Source organism: Vanellus vanellus (assembly GCF_965231255.1).
Source record: "Vanellus vanellus genome assembly, chromosome: 1".
NCBI lineage: Eukaryota > Metazoa > Chordata > Aves > Charadriiformes > Charadriidae > Vanellus > Vanellus vanellus.
Window position 1 is genome coordinate 204,502,630 of NC_138905.1, and position 17,292 is coordinate 204,519,921.

The window sequence follows — 17,292 nt, forward strand, 5'->3', positions numbered from 1 at the left end:
TAAGTTGTATGAAAAAATCAAGAAAACAGAGCACAAAATACTACTTTCTTTAAAGTACGATGAGAGCTATCCAGTCATTCAAATTAGGGTATTGTACATATAGATTTCTGAAGCGGTATCAAAAATACTAATCAATGATAGTAATTTTTTGTGGGATAAATTTGCCCACATGCAGTAATATTTTATCTACAAAACACTGACACCATCTATTAAAACCAGCAACTTGATATATCTACAAACAAATCTATTTTTATGCAGTTGATGCTGAGTTCATCCTGCACTGTTCTTGAAGCTTCACTTACTTTCTGTTTCATTTCGTTTGATCATGCCTTGGCATTCAGCTAAAATAGTCTCTTTAAAAGATGTCACCAGGGCATTGACGCAGCACTCCATTAGCTGAAATACATTAAACACAATATTAGCTCATTTAGCCACCTGAACACCAAAGTCTGATCTGTCTCAAGTTTGCCATGACACAAAATCTAGCCTGTTCTACTATGCTCTATAGAACAATTATTTCATTCACTGATTCATAAAAGCCTGTGTAGTTTGAATAAAATCTATACAGGAAACCATATTTCTTCAAAATGTGTAGGTTAGTAAATGTGGTAAACTCTCTTCCAAACCAGTAATGAGCTTAATATTTCTGTCGCCTCTTTTCTCTCAAGGGAGCCATCACTTTTGGAACACCAACTACCCTACTTAGTTTCCAAGCATACATCCAGGAGCTAAGAATAGTTCTCATTCCAGCATACCCTATTTGGACCAGGCTGGTTGGCTTGAACAAGACACTATGGCTAGAACTAGAACAGGAACTGCTTGTACATGTCAGGACCATCTCTCTTTTGTCAGCCTCTGTATATGAGTTACAGTTTATAGCTGTGCAAAATGAATGATTTACAACTTAAAAGACATAAAATACATTTTGATACACTGCAGACAATTCAGATTTAAAGGGTATTTATTTAAAATAACCTGTTTCCTGAACTAATTTCACCACAGACAATTATGAACTATTCATTACAGGCAAATCTTCCTCCAGAATCCAAATGTGTAAAATATTGCTCGGGGGTGGGAGGGAGAAGGGGAAGGAAAAAAAGAAAAAACATCCTTTATATTAAATGGCCATATTTCAGTCTAAGAGGAAATCTAGAATGGTTTTAATGACATTTCTACTGCTCCTTTTGATTACAATGAACAATAACTCTTTCAGGTATTCTAATAAGCACTAAGAAATCCTTTACCTACTAGATTGGCCAGCTTATATTCAAACACAATTGTAATCCGCTTTTAAGCATAGAAAAAATCATACCTGACTCCAAATGAAAGGATAAAAACCAACTTGAATAAAAACCTGTCCTTCAATCTGAACTTTTGATCTACATTTACTATTAGAATATCTGTAGAAATTGTAAAGTGCCAGATTGGGAAGTAATACAGATATTTTTCAAGAAAAAAAACATAATGGATGATTAAAAACATAGAATCAAGAGTTTCCTATCAATCTACTGGTACCAAACAATACCGTAACACACACAAAAATCAAACCCACAATGTAATACTACTATATAAGTACATCAATTTTTCTACACATTATACTTACTGCTTCTACAGAGTTACATTCACGCCTTGTTTCTAAATATCGTAGTGCTCTTTTCTCTTCTTCTTTTAATTTAGCATCTGCCTGTGCAAAAGTAGAACAGCAATCATTTTAAGTACAAACACTTTCAGAACAAAGTTACAACAGAATTTTTACTTACATATTTCATATAATTCTGTACACCGTTTTGCTGTAAATAAGAAGGAGCCTGTGTTCTATAAAATCTCTCTGTTGAATCCAAATATGCCTTTTCAAAGTTATCCCGATATATCTGAAGTTTATCTTCAGGATTAGAACAAAGGTTAACTGCAAAGAGAAAGTCCAAACTTACTCTCAAGTCTTGGAAATTTATGTGGCTGCTAATAACCAAACCTCTCTCATTATTCTTGTATTAAAAGGTTGCATTGAACAATGCACTGTGATCCCTAAAGGTTACTAGAATTGTCCAGTCATTGCTCCGAAAACTAGATTAACTAAAGTGAACTGGAAAGAACTGCATACTTATCTCCAGCGTTTCAGACATTCAAACATGGTAACTAGAAATACACACACAACTGCAAAATTGGAAAGAAAAAAAAAGCCTCAGTGTAATGCCTAATAAAGTGAAAACATCTCCACCTGACTGAGCAAACAGCTTGACTTAGAATCCTAATGTCTTCATTTTAGAACTTATCTTTTTGTCATTGGGTTTCTTCTGTTTTACAAGAATGGAGACAGTGAGGTTACTGCAGTGCTTTGCACTATTTGGAAAAAGATTCCACCTTCCTCTCAACTATTATGGGGAAATAAAAAAATAAATAAAATGCTTAAATGGAATATGCTCTGAAAAAAATCAGAATTGGACATCTACAAAGCCATCTGAGAGAGTATTAGCCACAAGTTTAATTCAACAGGCTGCAGAGCTTTGAAGAGGCAATGGTGAAATGTCATAGAAGTTTCAGATACACGTATCTCGCAAAGAAGAAAAAAACTGGGAGTCTTAGATGCAGCCTGTTTAGCATTTCTTCTTCAAATTATCTGAAGAATCAGAAACAGTACGGAAAGGAGCACAGACAAAGTTATATCTGCAACCCTAAAAAGTGAAAAAGGAGTTTGCTCTTTGAAAACACTGATTTTTCAGTAACTGATACATACCTAAATCACTTTGAAGTTAAAGATTTTAAACACAATTCGTATCACAGATCAACAGCAACAAAAAAATAAATACAAAACGCTGAGATAATCATACCAACCCTACCACCACAACTGTGAACTTTGTGTGACGAAAATTCATCTACAAAAGCGAGGAGGCAACAGAGATTGGTCTATGCAAGACATACCATATGATTCTCGAACTCCAATAACGAGCTGAGAGTCGAAAGCTTCTCCTAGTCTTTCAGCATGAACTAGCTTCATTGCACTGTCCTGAAGTCTATTTTTTATATTTGAAAATATGGATTCATTCCACGTATCTAGCATGAGCTGTGTATCAGGAAGAAAAAAAAAAAAAAAGTCCTGTCAGAAAGGTACACGCAGTGGAAAAAATACAAGAGATCAGAAACAGAAATCAAGCAATTTATAATGTAATTTTCAGGTTATATACAGCAGTTCAACTACCGTAGAACCCGATCTTGCTCTGAACTTGTTATAGAAGTAGTATTCATCTTGCATTCTAAGCTTAATTTATGTAATGGGACAGCTAGAGGAATCAGTATCAGATCCAGATATTAATTCCATAATTCTGTATTATTTCTACAATTCTCAGTAATCAGTCAAGCAACTTTTCCAGCAATGCAACATGTTAGGAGTTGCGATATCAGGGGGGTACTTTTGAGCCAAACATCCAAATATAGTTCACTATTTGGCAGGTTCTGTCTTAAACAAAAGCAAAAACTCAATTAATGCCACAGTTATGTAGAGAAAAAAAAGGACGGTTTTGTCTAACGTGAAAGTTCAATATGCAAGTAATGCATATACTATTTATAAAAAACTCCAAACCTCATCTAAGCATTGGAAAAGTTTTCAAATTAGTTACGGAAGCTCCTAACGAAATCCTCATGACTCAAAGGGTCCCTTCATATTCCATTATGTGATTTTTTTTTTTTTTTTTGGTGATTGCTACTGACACTCTGCCAATGTATTGCGTTACACCTGATCACCAGACCCAATGGGCTGCCGCTGAGCAACATGAAAAGCTCACTGGCGAGCCAGGCCATATTTATGTCCACCTAAGCTCAACCAGTTGTTCAGTAGTAAATACTCAAAGCATGCAACAGATTTGTTAAAAATCTTAATTTGCCTTAGAATTCACGTTACTGTGGTCTTTTTTTTGTCCCTAGACACTGGATCTGGCTCTTTCTATATGCCACTGAATACCTAATGAAATTATGCCAAAGCTTAAAAGATTTTTTTTTTTCTACCCAACTCACAACATTAATGTCATTGCTTTAGAAGAAAGCTCAAGCTTACAGTATCTTCAAACTTGACGGTAACTGTTATGAATGAAATTTAAGCATGCCAATTGTTAGTCTACACTGGCAGTGGAAAGCAGGTTGGAATAATAAAATTTATCAAATCAAACTTCACCTCATGATTGTGATTAAGCTTATCAAAAAAACAAGCTTAGAACGACTTGACACTGGTTGGGGAAAGTTAATAATAAAGAGTAGATGGCCCTGTTCCATTCTTGCTTTGTAAGTTTTAGATTTTAACATAGCAAGCACCTAATAAAAGTCAGATATCCTTTTGAGAGACTTAATTTTACCATCCTTTATCCTTACCTTCTCTATAACTGTCTCTCAATTTCAGCTAAATTTCCGTATCTGACACTGAAGTCACATGTGTTGGAAGGGAATTATTGTTCAAAACATTGGAACATTCTTAGAAGCAAAGCTTTATTTGAGTACACTCCCCCAATTACTTTTTTCATTATTTTAACATTATTGATATGCACATTATGGTTGCACCATACAATTACAGAATTGCTTTACAAGAGTTGAAAAGAGTAAAAAAAACAGAGAAGAAAATGGTGAGATAATGCCAAACAACCTGGCAAGGCACATTAATAGCTTTGTCATGGTCAAGCTGCTTTTAGACATTATGGATAAGGAAGTTTTATGGAGATATCTGAAGGAAAACACACGTATCATTTTGGGTGACTATATAAAGAACTTCTCATGCATGGGAAAAGTTTTCACAAGGTGTTTTTTAGAAAACTACAGAGAATGATGCCAGAAACAGGAAGTAACCTTCAGCAGTGATTATGAAATAAGACAGGTTGGAGACTCTGGGCTTTGATGTCCCAGCCACGAGATGGCCCTAACTGGACTGTGTAAGAGATAAGACACAACTTCAGTCCTGAACAAAATCTGAATCGTTAAACATCAGCTATCCTCACTCCTCACAGTTCTCCACTCCACCTTGTTTTTTATTTCATTTCTTAGTTCTTCTGCCTTCTTCATACAGCAGAGTTAAGAGTTCAATTTTGCCAGGTCTTGGAGAGCCTAGTAAGATCACATGCTTTCTCCAATAAACAATGACAACAAAAAAGGTAACTTGAGGTGGTGATTCCTCTCTTCCTTTTCTTCAAAAGGATCAGATGTCAAAATAGGAGGGAAAAGAAAAATCCTTGCCCAAAGTAATGCATTTGAACTATTTTGTTCTTCCCATCCTGGAGACAGGGGTACAGTTAAAATTATCTTCAGTGCCAAATGAAAGATTGCTAAAGAAATTTAATTTCCCTACAGATAATTTCTGCAATGAAAAGGGATAATGAATAATGTTAAACTAAAGGCCTTAACACTTTACAACTGATATGCTCTGGTTTTCTTATAATGAAAAACTAAAGCAATTTCAAGCACCATTATTCACGGGGCTCAGAACACTGACCACTCCATACTCAAAACCCTAGACTTTCTTTACGTGTTTGATATGAAATAGTAAAAAAGATCATATTCACAAGATTCCACGTATCCAATCTTTTCATTGATATGACTGACACTTTGGAGGAAAAATGGGAAATTAGGAGATCAGTAGCCATATTTAACTTAAGGTGACAGGATTTAATTGGACATTTATAAAATGCAGAGATGTGCCCCAGTTACTCTCTTGGCCTAGGGAAATAAACTAGGAGTAGAAAAACTACTCACTTGCTACTCAAGTATAGAAACAGCAGGTGAATTTACAACTGCCTTCTGCCCCAGCATTCAAGTCGTAATTAAAAACAAACAAACAAAAAGAAAACCAAACCAAACAACCAAAAAAACCCAAACCCAAAGCCCAACAAAGTGCTTTAATCACCCGAACAAAACTGTTAATAGCCAAAGCAAAACTGGAGAAACAGAGTGAAACTATTGTGAGAGAAAAAAAAAAAAGTTGCAGGGTTGTTCTGACCCTCACACTGAAGCAAAGCGATACGTCATATTCTATGATTGGTGCGATTTCATCTTCAGCTACAGAATCCCTTTTGTACTATTACTGGAGGCAGAACAGTGTGCAACAAAACTCTTAATACCTAACACTTACCTTTCGAACAATACTGTCTTCTACATTAGACTTCTTGTTGCTTCCCTGCTTGCCCATTAAAGTAATCTCTAATTGACAAAATGGCTTGGGCAAAATATCACACTGTGTGAAGAACTTGCGCCACTCCACTATATATGCTTTTAGTAAAGCTGTATCATCTTGATGACTCAGCACTCTCTGGAGGAGGGGGGGGAGAAGAGGAGGCAATTTATAAACACATTTCTGCACAAAATACGGATTGGCTTTGCTTATACTGAAAATAACTCCCCATATAAAATTCAAATATACAGATATACCAAATATGTAGATTTTCTTATTCTAAGTGCCATTTAGTTTAGGGGAAGTAGCATGGCATATGGACTGTTTCTAAAGGGTAAAAGAAAGGTAACAGCAAACAAGTAGCCAGTAAGTTTAGATTTTCCAAATGAACCATTGTTTGTCTTTTAAGCCATCAGCAAGTCAAAAAGATTAAGACCTTTAGACCAAAGGCATGTACTAGTACAACCATATCTAAAACAAAAAAGCCAACCAAAAAACTGTAAGGATTACGTTATACTCTGTACAGTGAAAAGTTTAATTCAATGGAATCTACTAACCCTTCATTTGACCCAGACAGCTCATTAACATGATACTTTACTAAAGCCTAGAAACTACAATTACATTGTACAACGGCTATCATAATGCCTAAAAAGATGCCCCTCAAACAACAGCCAATGAAGACCATATCAAAGGCCTCAGTTCAGCATAGCATTTATGCATGTAAGCAAGGGAGATGATGGAACTTAAAAATCACCATTTACATGCCCAGTTATACAAACACCTCTATAAGAAACTATTTTCTTTTAAGCAAAACCTTAGTGGTGTAAATCTCTTCCCTAAAGAAAGATTTTATAGACTTTTTTCTCCTTTCCAAACCTTTGTCATGGGATTTTTATTTCTTACTTTTTTTTTAATTTCACAACCACCCCCTCTTTTAAATCCCTTATTACAGAAAACATATTTTGCTATAAATTTTACAAACACAAAAATTTCCTTTGAATCTATTGATGACTTCAATCATTTAGGGGAAAGAACATAAAACTTGACAGCTAAGCTTGCTGAGTTGATAGCATGGATATTTCTAGCACACCATACATATGGCTTATTTTAAAGCCATCCATGAACATGTCAGCATAGCACTGCAGCTAGACAAACAATATCTTTTTTTCAGAGAGTAATTTCTTATAGAAAATTTTGCCTCAAGAAGTTTTAAAGTGGAAGAAGATTCCATAAGTACTGTTGGATAAACAAAAATAATGCTGGGTTGTTTTTTTTAATGTAACAGAAAAATCATTGCCCACCCCAGTTTCAAGGACTGTGAGAAAACAATGAGCCAAGGCAAATGCTCAAGGCAGAGTCTTCTTTTTGTCAATGGGAGTTCGCAGGGTAATTATGATCTCCAGAACATCACAGAATTTCAAACAAAAAAGCAATGCATTTAGATCCAATGAAAGTCAGAACTATTTGGTTATTTTCCTAACAATATGAATAGAAGTTATGAAACGTTAAGAACTTACTGCTTGCGCCTGTTTAATAAAATCAAGGATGTCTTCCTTCAGAGCCTGATGGATTTTTGCTGGACCTTTATCATCCCACAAGCAAACTGCATGTACATCTCTAGAAAACAGTTTATCCATCTTTTAGTAACAGCTACTCAAAGTTTAATGCTGTAATGTATGAGTCATAATTTAAGTATGTCTAAGAAACTAATACTCATATGAATAATATCATTGTCAAACAACACACGGTTACATCCCAGTGACACGTGCAAGAAAACATCTTTGGAAAAGAGACTTGAAGCTATAAGAAAGTCTTGGAAGCAAGTAACAGCAACCTATCTAGGAAAAGGGTATGGTCAAGAAGGAAATGTAGAAGCCAATTCTGTTTTCAGTATCTATTAAATAATCCTTATTGCATTAAGGACAATTTTTAGACCTTTTCTTTGACAAAGACAGAAATTGCTTGCCAGTAGAAGCATTACTACTCAGCTCATATTATTCTGCAATTAACATGCAGCCTTCACTCACAGTTTCATAATCCAAGCACTACAACATCCTTGTGCTATAAAGGAAACAGACCTTCCTTGTGAGAAATTTGAGCTCGGGGCATCAGGTAATTTAAAAGATATTTCAATTAGTTGAATAAGATCACTTAATCATTCGTGACAGTGGTGGCATTTTAAACTGCAGAAAAGGTACCAAACAGCATCGTAAAGCAAAATTCTATTTATGAGTTTTAATCAACATTCAAATAAATGCTTGTTTCTCCTAGCTGACAGCCCTGCAAGTGTATCTTAATTCCTACTTTCTTTCCATACTAAAGACTAAATAAAGCAAGTTACACTCCTAACCATGCATCATATATAATGGGGCCTCGCAAGCCTTTTTTTTTTGATCCATCACCTTCCTCTGGTGGTTCTTCCTCCTTTCAATAACAAGGCCACATCTTTGCAGAAAAGCAACTATACAATCTAATATTTTCATATTAGATTATATAATTAGATTATATAATCTAATATCTTTGATCCTATTAAATCAATACAGTTATTTCAATACAAAAGCATCTTTTTAGTTTAACTGAAAAGACAAAACTTACAAGGTAAAAAGTTCCTTTGCTGGCCCAGGATTTATAGAGGTCTACCTAACTTGTGAGATTTATGCAATTTTCACATGCAGAAAAGGTGTTACTGTATTTAGTATGCCACTGTTTCCTGACAGCAGTGAAAAAAGCAATACTGGATAATTATACTCAAAGGGCAGGTAGAAGACACCTACAGATTTTGTATTTTTATTAAAAACCTTAACAAAGAGCACTGTCCAAAAATAAAATGTAGGAGAGTGGGATCCTTTCCCTCAATATCCTTAATTTAGCCATAAAGTTACTTAAGTTCTACTCAATAATTCAGCTACAAGAAAAATATTAAGTGGAAAATTTCAATAGCAATGCAGAATTATTGAACTGGTTATTAAAAATGAAAGCAATGACTGAGAACTGAATTTGTACCTTAATTATACCGTGTATCTGGCAACTACTATAGCCAAGGCATTGTAAGATATTAAAACTTATTACATGATAAACTAGCTTCCCTTTTGGCTGGCAGAAAAGTGTGACAGGTGCAGTAACATGGGTGTAAGAAGAATCACTGCGCTGTCCTAATGAGCAAGAGCAATAAAGATAGGGACTGCAACAAGACTGCATTTAAATAAAAAACACTTTTGTGACAGATTTTAAAAAGCAGAAGAGACTGCAGATTGAAGATACTGCTGTATTTGAAGGATATGTTGAGACAAAGATTATATCAGATATACCTTTTATATATATATATAATCTTGTAACTCACTTCCATATTATGTTGGAAAAGGTCACACAATGTATTTTAAGAAAAAAATCATCACCTAACAGGAAGCAGCTTCTGGCTTTTTGGAAGGAGGAAAATGGCAGGGTTTTTAGAAAGTACCATAACGCAAACACTGTCTGAAAAATATTACATATATATTATTCTTAGAGTATAAAACTATTCAAATTATACCAGTTAAGCTGCATTACCCTGTTACTTCAGTAGCGTTCTTAAGTTATGTTAGAAGAAAGCCATTCAAATCAGAATAATGCAACATCCATCAAACTGCCTTTAAATGACCTTACTGTCAAAGCAGTAATTCTAACAACAGGTTTGTGGGCAGGTACAAAACTTGTTTGCTATGATCAGCTGAAGTCAAAAGCTCTGCTTCCTCCACCCTATTTGCAAAGATCTGAATCTCAGGAAAAGTCCACTTTTGCATATTTACAGTGATGTAGACACACATCACTTAATAAAACCTAAACTAGTACATTTGTTCTGTGTGTGAGTAGTCTGTGTCATATGTGACTTTTGTATCAGAAGTAATACTATAACTGTATTTCCATTATGCAGAAGGATATAAGTTACTAAAACATTACTTACGAAAACAGATCAAACCATTGCTGTTTTGTGACAGACTCCTGACGCAGAAGTTTCAGAACGATAGGGCGCATGAAATCCCATTTGTCTTCAAACTGAAGTGAGCCTTTATTCTAAAAGAAACCAAAAAATATTGTTAATGTAAGTTTCTTATTAAAAGTTGTCTTTAAAGATTGCACTTTCTATGGTTAATGTAAAAATATCTTCGTCTCGCAGGTGTCTCTCATAAGCTAGCATTTGAGCTATGACACCGTAGCTGAACAACACTTTTCGCAGTATTATTTTCAAAAGTGACAGAGCTATTATTTGTTTCTTAGAGAAGCAGATTGACAACTTCTTCCCTTACTCATTGCATTAGCTATGACGCAACAAGTTCTAGCAACCGTTCTTCACCTGTTAATGGAGTTATACACAGACAACATGAACAACGCTCGGTCAGCTTCACAGCCCCAGCCAAGATACATGCAGCGAAATTCATGAGGCAGAGTTACAAACCTGTCTTGAATAAATTACCATTACCAAAATGGCAGCCAGGAATCAGGAATAGTACCTGTGGATGCTGTCATGTACCTTTTTTCTCCACTGTGCATTTGGCATCAGCAGCAAAGAGGGAGGAAGGAAGCAGAGTAACGTAGGAGCTGTTGTATCACAGATTCCCTTCCTGTGGGTTAACTGGCCATAGTTGGTTTGACGGCCAAGGCTACAGTTGGTGCAGATAAAAATGATTTACACTGTGCTAAAGAATCTAATCCAAGGTGATTTTTTTCAAACTTCAGATATAAATTAAGGGAAAAGCTAAAGAAATTAAGTACTCCCATACCATTCTGATTATTCTGAAAAAATCTCACTGTAGTATACAGGCTAACTTCCACTATTTAAAAAAAACAAACACCCCAACTGTAAGATAAAACCAACACATGCATTTGTTGTGATCCTATTTGCATACAGCTCCACATTTTAAAAAAAAAAAAGTTGATTCAGAGCTCTGTGGCAGAAAGACTACTGGTTGAATTATCTGCAGTGTTATGTTCCAATGCACAGCTTACTTCTGAACAGGTCATTGTCTTGGCGAGTAATACTACATTTGACATAATTCACTTCAAATATGGCAAACAACACAGTAACTACTTGAAATTCTGACAAGTGCACTGTTCTGCCACTGACATCTCTTCAGATAAACAAGCACAAGCAGCACGTAACTTTCTCTCAACCATCTCCTCCTGATTAATTTCTACATGGAAATTTACAATTAAATCTGTTACTTAATATTCAGAATAAGCACAGTTTGGAAACTGTACCTCCTGCTGCTCTTAAGTGCAATGATGTCTCATCTTCAAGTTATAAAGATGCAACAGGCATCACAGTAACTATTGTTACAGCAACAGCACCTGGAGGCCTCACAGCATTATCAACCCATTGTGGTAGGTACCTTACATGGGTGTCGCAGAAGGTACCTTACATGGGTGTCTTTATCAAACCCTGTTTGATAAAGTTTATAATTCTTTCAACATAAAAAAAAATAGAACAAGAAATTGTTTTCTAATTCAGAGAGGCGGTTTTGCGTGTTCTCTTCCACTGTAAAAAAAAAAAAGTAAATTTGAATGCATCACCTTTGAAAAATCATCTATGTGCTTCCCCCACCTGGAGCTAGCTTTACAATTATTCCCTAAATTTTTATGAGTTGCTCTAATCCTAGTCCTGTCAAAATCATTACTTTCTACTTGCAGATATTTCCATTCCCAGTCCATCTTCACAGGATAATGAACTTTAAAGACCAGCTACTGAACAGTTAGAAATTCCAGAAAAGGTATCATACAATAAGTAAAACCAACCTCCTCAAAAGTTTTCCTTTGGAGTGAAACTTCAGGGTAGATCCCATAAGTTTTCTGGAAGAGGCAAAAAGCCTGTTCTGCAATTTTGGAGAAGTGCAGTTCAGCTTTTAGCTGAAAACAGCTGAAGATAAAAACTGAATGCTTTACCTTTGTGAATAAGACTAGTTTCACTGTAAAACATGGGGAGAGGGGGCAGGGAACTGCAAACACCAGGTTCATACTACTTAGATTGTGATTACCTAGTTCATGCTAAGAAGCACACGTAAAACTCCATTTCAGTTGTAAAAACTGCATGTGCACTTGTAACAAACACATACCTGCTTAAAAAGAACTCCCAAATAAAGCTTGGCAGAAAATGCCATTAGGGAAGTTTAGAACTTTGTTTCCTATACACAGGAGTAAAACTTTTTTCTTTTTTTTAAACACTTCCTCCTTTATTCCTAAATTAAGCAGAAGAGGAAATAAAATTAATGGATTAAAAATCCCACTCAATTAAACTATTCTTTAAGTTAAATAAACAATTCAACATGTTCTAGGTAGATTCAGGTTTCCACGACCTTACGCTTTTGTACTGAAATTACAAGAAGAAAGGGAGCATAATAGCACCTACTGTGTGTCCACATTCATTAATTCTACCCCTATCAGTGCACAAGAAAACCAAATTTTGTAGTAGAAAAGGAGGTCAAACAGTGGCAATTCTTAGTTATTACCAAAGTCACACATCCACCAGTGACCCAGACAACACAAGGAACCCATTTTCCACTTTGCTGAGCCACCCACAAACCTATGCAATTTCTGAGCAGTATCTCCTGGGTAGATTTTCTTTCTTAGCTTTTTGCCTCAAACTACAATTCCCGAGGGAGGGTAAGCAGGAAGGCAAGTCACACCTTTGATGAAATAAAATTACTACACTTATCTTCTCTGGAAACATGGATTACAATCAACTGATATGCACACCTTGGCTAAGTAACCATTTTAGGAGTTTAAAATCTAATGCTTTGAAAAATAACTCAACTTATGAAATATTATATGTTTCAAAAGTCACTTCACTACATTTGTTCACAGAGATTTACAGTTCCATTTTAACACTAAACTTTACTTGAAATATATACTACTCCACACACTATATTGAAATATATACTACAACTTCAGTCTTCAAATTTACTTTTTGCTGTTCTTCACTTCTATGCATAAGCATCTAAACACAATATTTTAGGGGAGCAGGTAAAAAAATCTGTTGGGGGATATTATGTAGACTTAGTACAATGATGCAAGTAGGTTTGTTCCACTAACCAGTTTTCCTGATTTGGGTATTATCACATAACACAAAATTCCTCTCCTTAACTGTAAGCAAGTTTAAGAGAAGCACAGCAGAAGCAGGCACAGAATATGGTATAGGGATCCTAAATTAAATTAGAATATAACAAGACAAGGCAATGTAACAAGACCTCCACCCTACTGTCCCTCTGAACCTTGAAATGTTTATTTGGACATTCAACTGTCTTTACTGTGTACTCTATATATTTCAGGCCACATACAAATTCAGCCCTCCTGATGTCCATCAGATGCTCTAAAAAGTACTGTAAAAAGGCAACATCCTCTGCATATTATCCACATATGAGTAACATCTTCACCTTTTACTACTTCATCATTTACAGACACTATATATCTTAAGGCTAGTTCACAGAGGGATGAAGTACGAAATAAGAGGTCCTAGACTGAAATAAGCATGAAAATTCACTGTCTGATTAACCTCTGCTACCAGCATCTCCAAAAATCAGTGTAATGATTGTAGCAATGTTACTACACAAAGCAGAAAAGTAGCCACAGGAAAAGCTTTGCTATGTAAATAACTAGCATGTAACATTCTCTAGCTTCTTAAGGCTATCTTAATTGGAAATAGCCAGGAAGAAACAGACAAACTTAAAATACAGATCTGGAAATATGTACTTTAAGTTGAAGAATTCAAAAACTTCTGATATGTTTCTAGTTGTCACTGACAGAGGTGTGAGATTAAAAAAAAAATAGTTGAAACCAATGCAAAGGTAAATAACAGTTCTCATTTCACTTGAGTGAATTGGTTTAGACTCTCTCATCACTGCAAAGGGAACAGGTTACAAGCCCGACACACGCCCTGAAACAAAATACCCCACTTTAAAAGCGCCAGAGTCAAACGTACATTGAAAGAAAAAACTCCGGGGGACTTGCCTAGTACTGGCTCAGTCACCTACAGGAAAGCCATGGCCTCAACATGGGAGAGCAATTCTGCTACAGGTAGAGTACGCACTAGCTTACCACCTAATGGCTAGTTCTATCAAGTACTTCAATATCTTCATTGCATTAAAATTTGTTGTATCTCACCAGGATTCAACATATGATTGGTCATTCTAACTTTGCATTTAAAGAAGGCTCTCTGAGAATATGCTTCTCACTAAAAAAAATAATTCACAAATAGGAAAATTATGCACTAGTGGAGTTAAAACGATTCCCTTTAAAATTAAGACAGCCAGTCAGATTTGGATTCAGCTAGCATCCATTACTAGAATAAGAAAAGAATATTTCACTTCATTTTCTCAACTATGTAGAAAGCCGAATGAGGATGGGGGAAAACCAAAGAAAACTCTTAGCTCCTGTTTGTCCTAGCAAAAACAAGACCTGTCTAAACCCAACTTAGATTTGATTATGCAGGTTTATTTGGAAAAGGTATGGAAAAACCTTACCGACTTTTAAGACTTCTCCTTTCTTACCCAGGGATTTTTACTGTGCCGAGACACTGCTTTTTTACCCCCTAAACATTACAGCAGAAGCACAAATGGCATGAGCCACTGCCAATCCATGCTAACCTGGAATCGACAGTTTGCTATTTTGAGAGCACTGTGATGAGCAGAATTGGGGAACAAAAGACCTTATCTAGTTCCAATTCTTTCATTGGTTTATTGTGTTATTAGAAACAGAGCCAAATCACTGTATAATCTTTCCTTTTGTAATGCAGGACCCATACTTTATTGTCCTTAGAAAACTCACCAATTAGTAAGTTATAGTGCTTAAAATCACTCCAAGTCACCAGAAAGGCCTTTTTTAGAATAGGTATCTCTGTAGCATTTTTCCTAAAACACACCGTGCATATATATTTTGCTGTCAATATGAAATATTAATGATTCAAAGGCCAGTTGCAAATACATGACTAGTCAACACAAAGGCTTCAGTTCAGCAAGAGTCATCTCAGAATCAAGGCCTTCGACTCTACTTTCACCTACTGTACACCTATTATTCTTTCAAAACAACTGAAGTGGAATGCTGACAAATCTCATAGGCCTATGTTTCTTCTATCAGGCAATGCAACCACACGTCTCATCCAAGCATGCATCGGTCTTTCCAGAGATCCTTAAACATACAGCAAAGAGATGGACTAAAACATTACCAAGTAGATAACTGTCTGAGCCCTGCTCAAAAACCACACACTTCCACAAAAAGCACATTTCTTCTCATGGGATGTTATTTTTTTCACCAGTGTTCTTGGATTCTTCAATTTTAAATTTTTATTTAAGTCTTATCTGCTTAACTACCCACTTAGGCATTAAAAAAATATAGAGAAATGAATTAAAATTCATTTCAATTAGATTTCAATTTCAAGAAAGACTTTTTTTTTTAAAAAATATCTTTTTAAAACTAAAACCTTTTTTTGAGTACCGGGAAGAAACAAGGCCATCAGTTATTTCTCGTTTCTTCACACCAAGTGTCTCAAAGTAATACAGCCACCAGTTTCAGGCCAAATCTATACATCCAAAATAGGTCAGATTGCTAAAATGTAAGCAGCACTTCTTCAGAACCATATTTAACTATAACACATAGTGCTAAACACATGCATACTTATATATAATTGCTAACTGTTAAAGTCAAGCAGATAGCCTTCCCAAGGTCTCTCATCCTGATTACACTGATGTTTTAGAAACACTTACTGGAGGCATTAGTTAACAGTTGTTTGAAGCAGGGCCGTCTTCCCTGTGCTGGCATGGCCTCAAAGGCCACATACAGTCTTCTCCACACACATGCCGCAAATATCCGGACAGGCAGTCCTGAGTCCTGAGACACTGGACTGTCATACTGAAAACTTCTGTGCAAACCTGCAGCAGCTTTGGGTGACTGACATCTGTCAGCGAACGCCGGGAAAGTGCTTGAAAACATCTCACTACAAAAGCAAAGCTGCTTAGCGCAAGTGAAAGGCCTCCAGGAGTATTTTCTTTGCAGAAAAACTGTAGTTAACACAAAAACTGGAATACGGTGGCAACCCAGATAACGACACCTGCCCACCGCAAAGACATTTTCCAACTCTTTGTTTAACTTAAAACTCATTTTCCGTACACCCAGGTCTTCCTAAATAAACAAAGGGACGACACCGTGCCCTGTCTAACAGCACGACGCCAGGCTGTTTCCCAACAAGGCGTGTTCGGGAGGGGAGAGCCGAGGGGGGTGCGGGGGGTGCTGGCAGCCCAGAGGCCACCGGCCGGGCCGGGCCGGGCCGAGCCGAGCCCAGCGACCCCGCACCGAGCGCGGGGCCAAAGCCGTTCACCTGAGGGAGGGCCGCCGGGACTCCCCCACCCTACCCCCAAGGAACGGCAACTTCGGGGAGCGGCGCCCGCGGCCTGTCCCCGCCGGCCGCCCAGCCCAGCCCGGCCCGGCCGCCACAGCTACCCGCAGGCCCGGCCGGCGGCGGGGCAGCTCCGGCCGCCCGGCCCCCGCCGCCTCCCTCCTCACGCTGGGCCCGGCCAGGCCCCGCTCTCACCTTTAAGAGATTAGACGTCGCCATGATCCCCCCCGCGGGGCCTCCCCGGCCGGCGGCGGCTCCTCTCCCCGAGCTCGGCTCGGTTCCCCCCCGGCCGCTGCCGCTTTACATGGCCCCGGGCCGCCCGCCCGCCCGGCCGGACCCGCGGCGGCGGCAGTAGCAGCGGCCGCAGCGCTGGGCTCCCCTGCTCGGGGGCGAGGCCGCAGCGCCAGGCTCGGGGCGCTCCGCAGCGCGACCGGCTGAGTCCTCCGCACGCAGCCGCCCCTCAGAGCCTCATGGCGGCGTCCGCCCAGGAGGCGCTCGGCAGCAGCCCCGGCTCCATGGAAGGGGCCGGCCCACATGATGCGGCGCTGAGGAGCCGGCCCCGCCGCCAAGCGCGGCCCCTCGAGCTGCCGCCGCCGCCTGCAGCGCCCCCTGGCGGCCCGCCACCGCACCGCTCCGGGGAACCCGCGCCGCGCCGCGCCGCACCGTCCCGTCCCGCCCCGCGCTCCCGCTCGCCGCCACGGCGGCCCGGCCGCCTTTGCTCTCACGGCCTCGCGGGGACGGGGCCAGGCTGGACGCCTCGCAGGCAGGGGGCGGCCGCCGAGGAGGTCGCGGA

General features: G+C 38.3%; 1 protein-coding gene across 1 annotated transcript in view; it reads right to left on the bottom strand.

Annotated features, from left to right (window-relative positions):
* Positions 1-17,008, bottom strand: part of CUL5 (cullin 5) — a 32,593-nt gene extending 15,585 nt beyond the window's left edge. The window contains exons 1-8 of the mRNA XM_082499362.1: positions 16,695-17,008; positions 10,083-10,192; positions 7,660-7,759; positions 6,104-6,280; positions 2,920-3,061; positions 1,761-1,906; positions 1,604-1,684; positions 303-396 (exon numbers count right to left, since the gene is read on the bottom strand). Of these exons, the coding sequence (XP_082355488.1) occupies positions 303-396; positions 1,604-1,684; positions 1,761-1,906; positions 2,920-3,061; positions 6,104-6,280; positions 7,660-7,759; positions 10,083-10,192; positions 16,695-16,718 (874 nt within the window). The 5' untranslated portion in view covers positions 16,719-17,008. The remainder of the gene's footprint in view (positions 1-302; positions 397-1,603; positions 1,685-1,760; positions 1,907-2,919; positions 3,062-6,103; positions 6,281-7,659; positions 7,760-10,082; positions 10,193-16,694) is intronic.
* Positions 17,009-17,292: the final 284 nt, after the last annotated feature.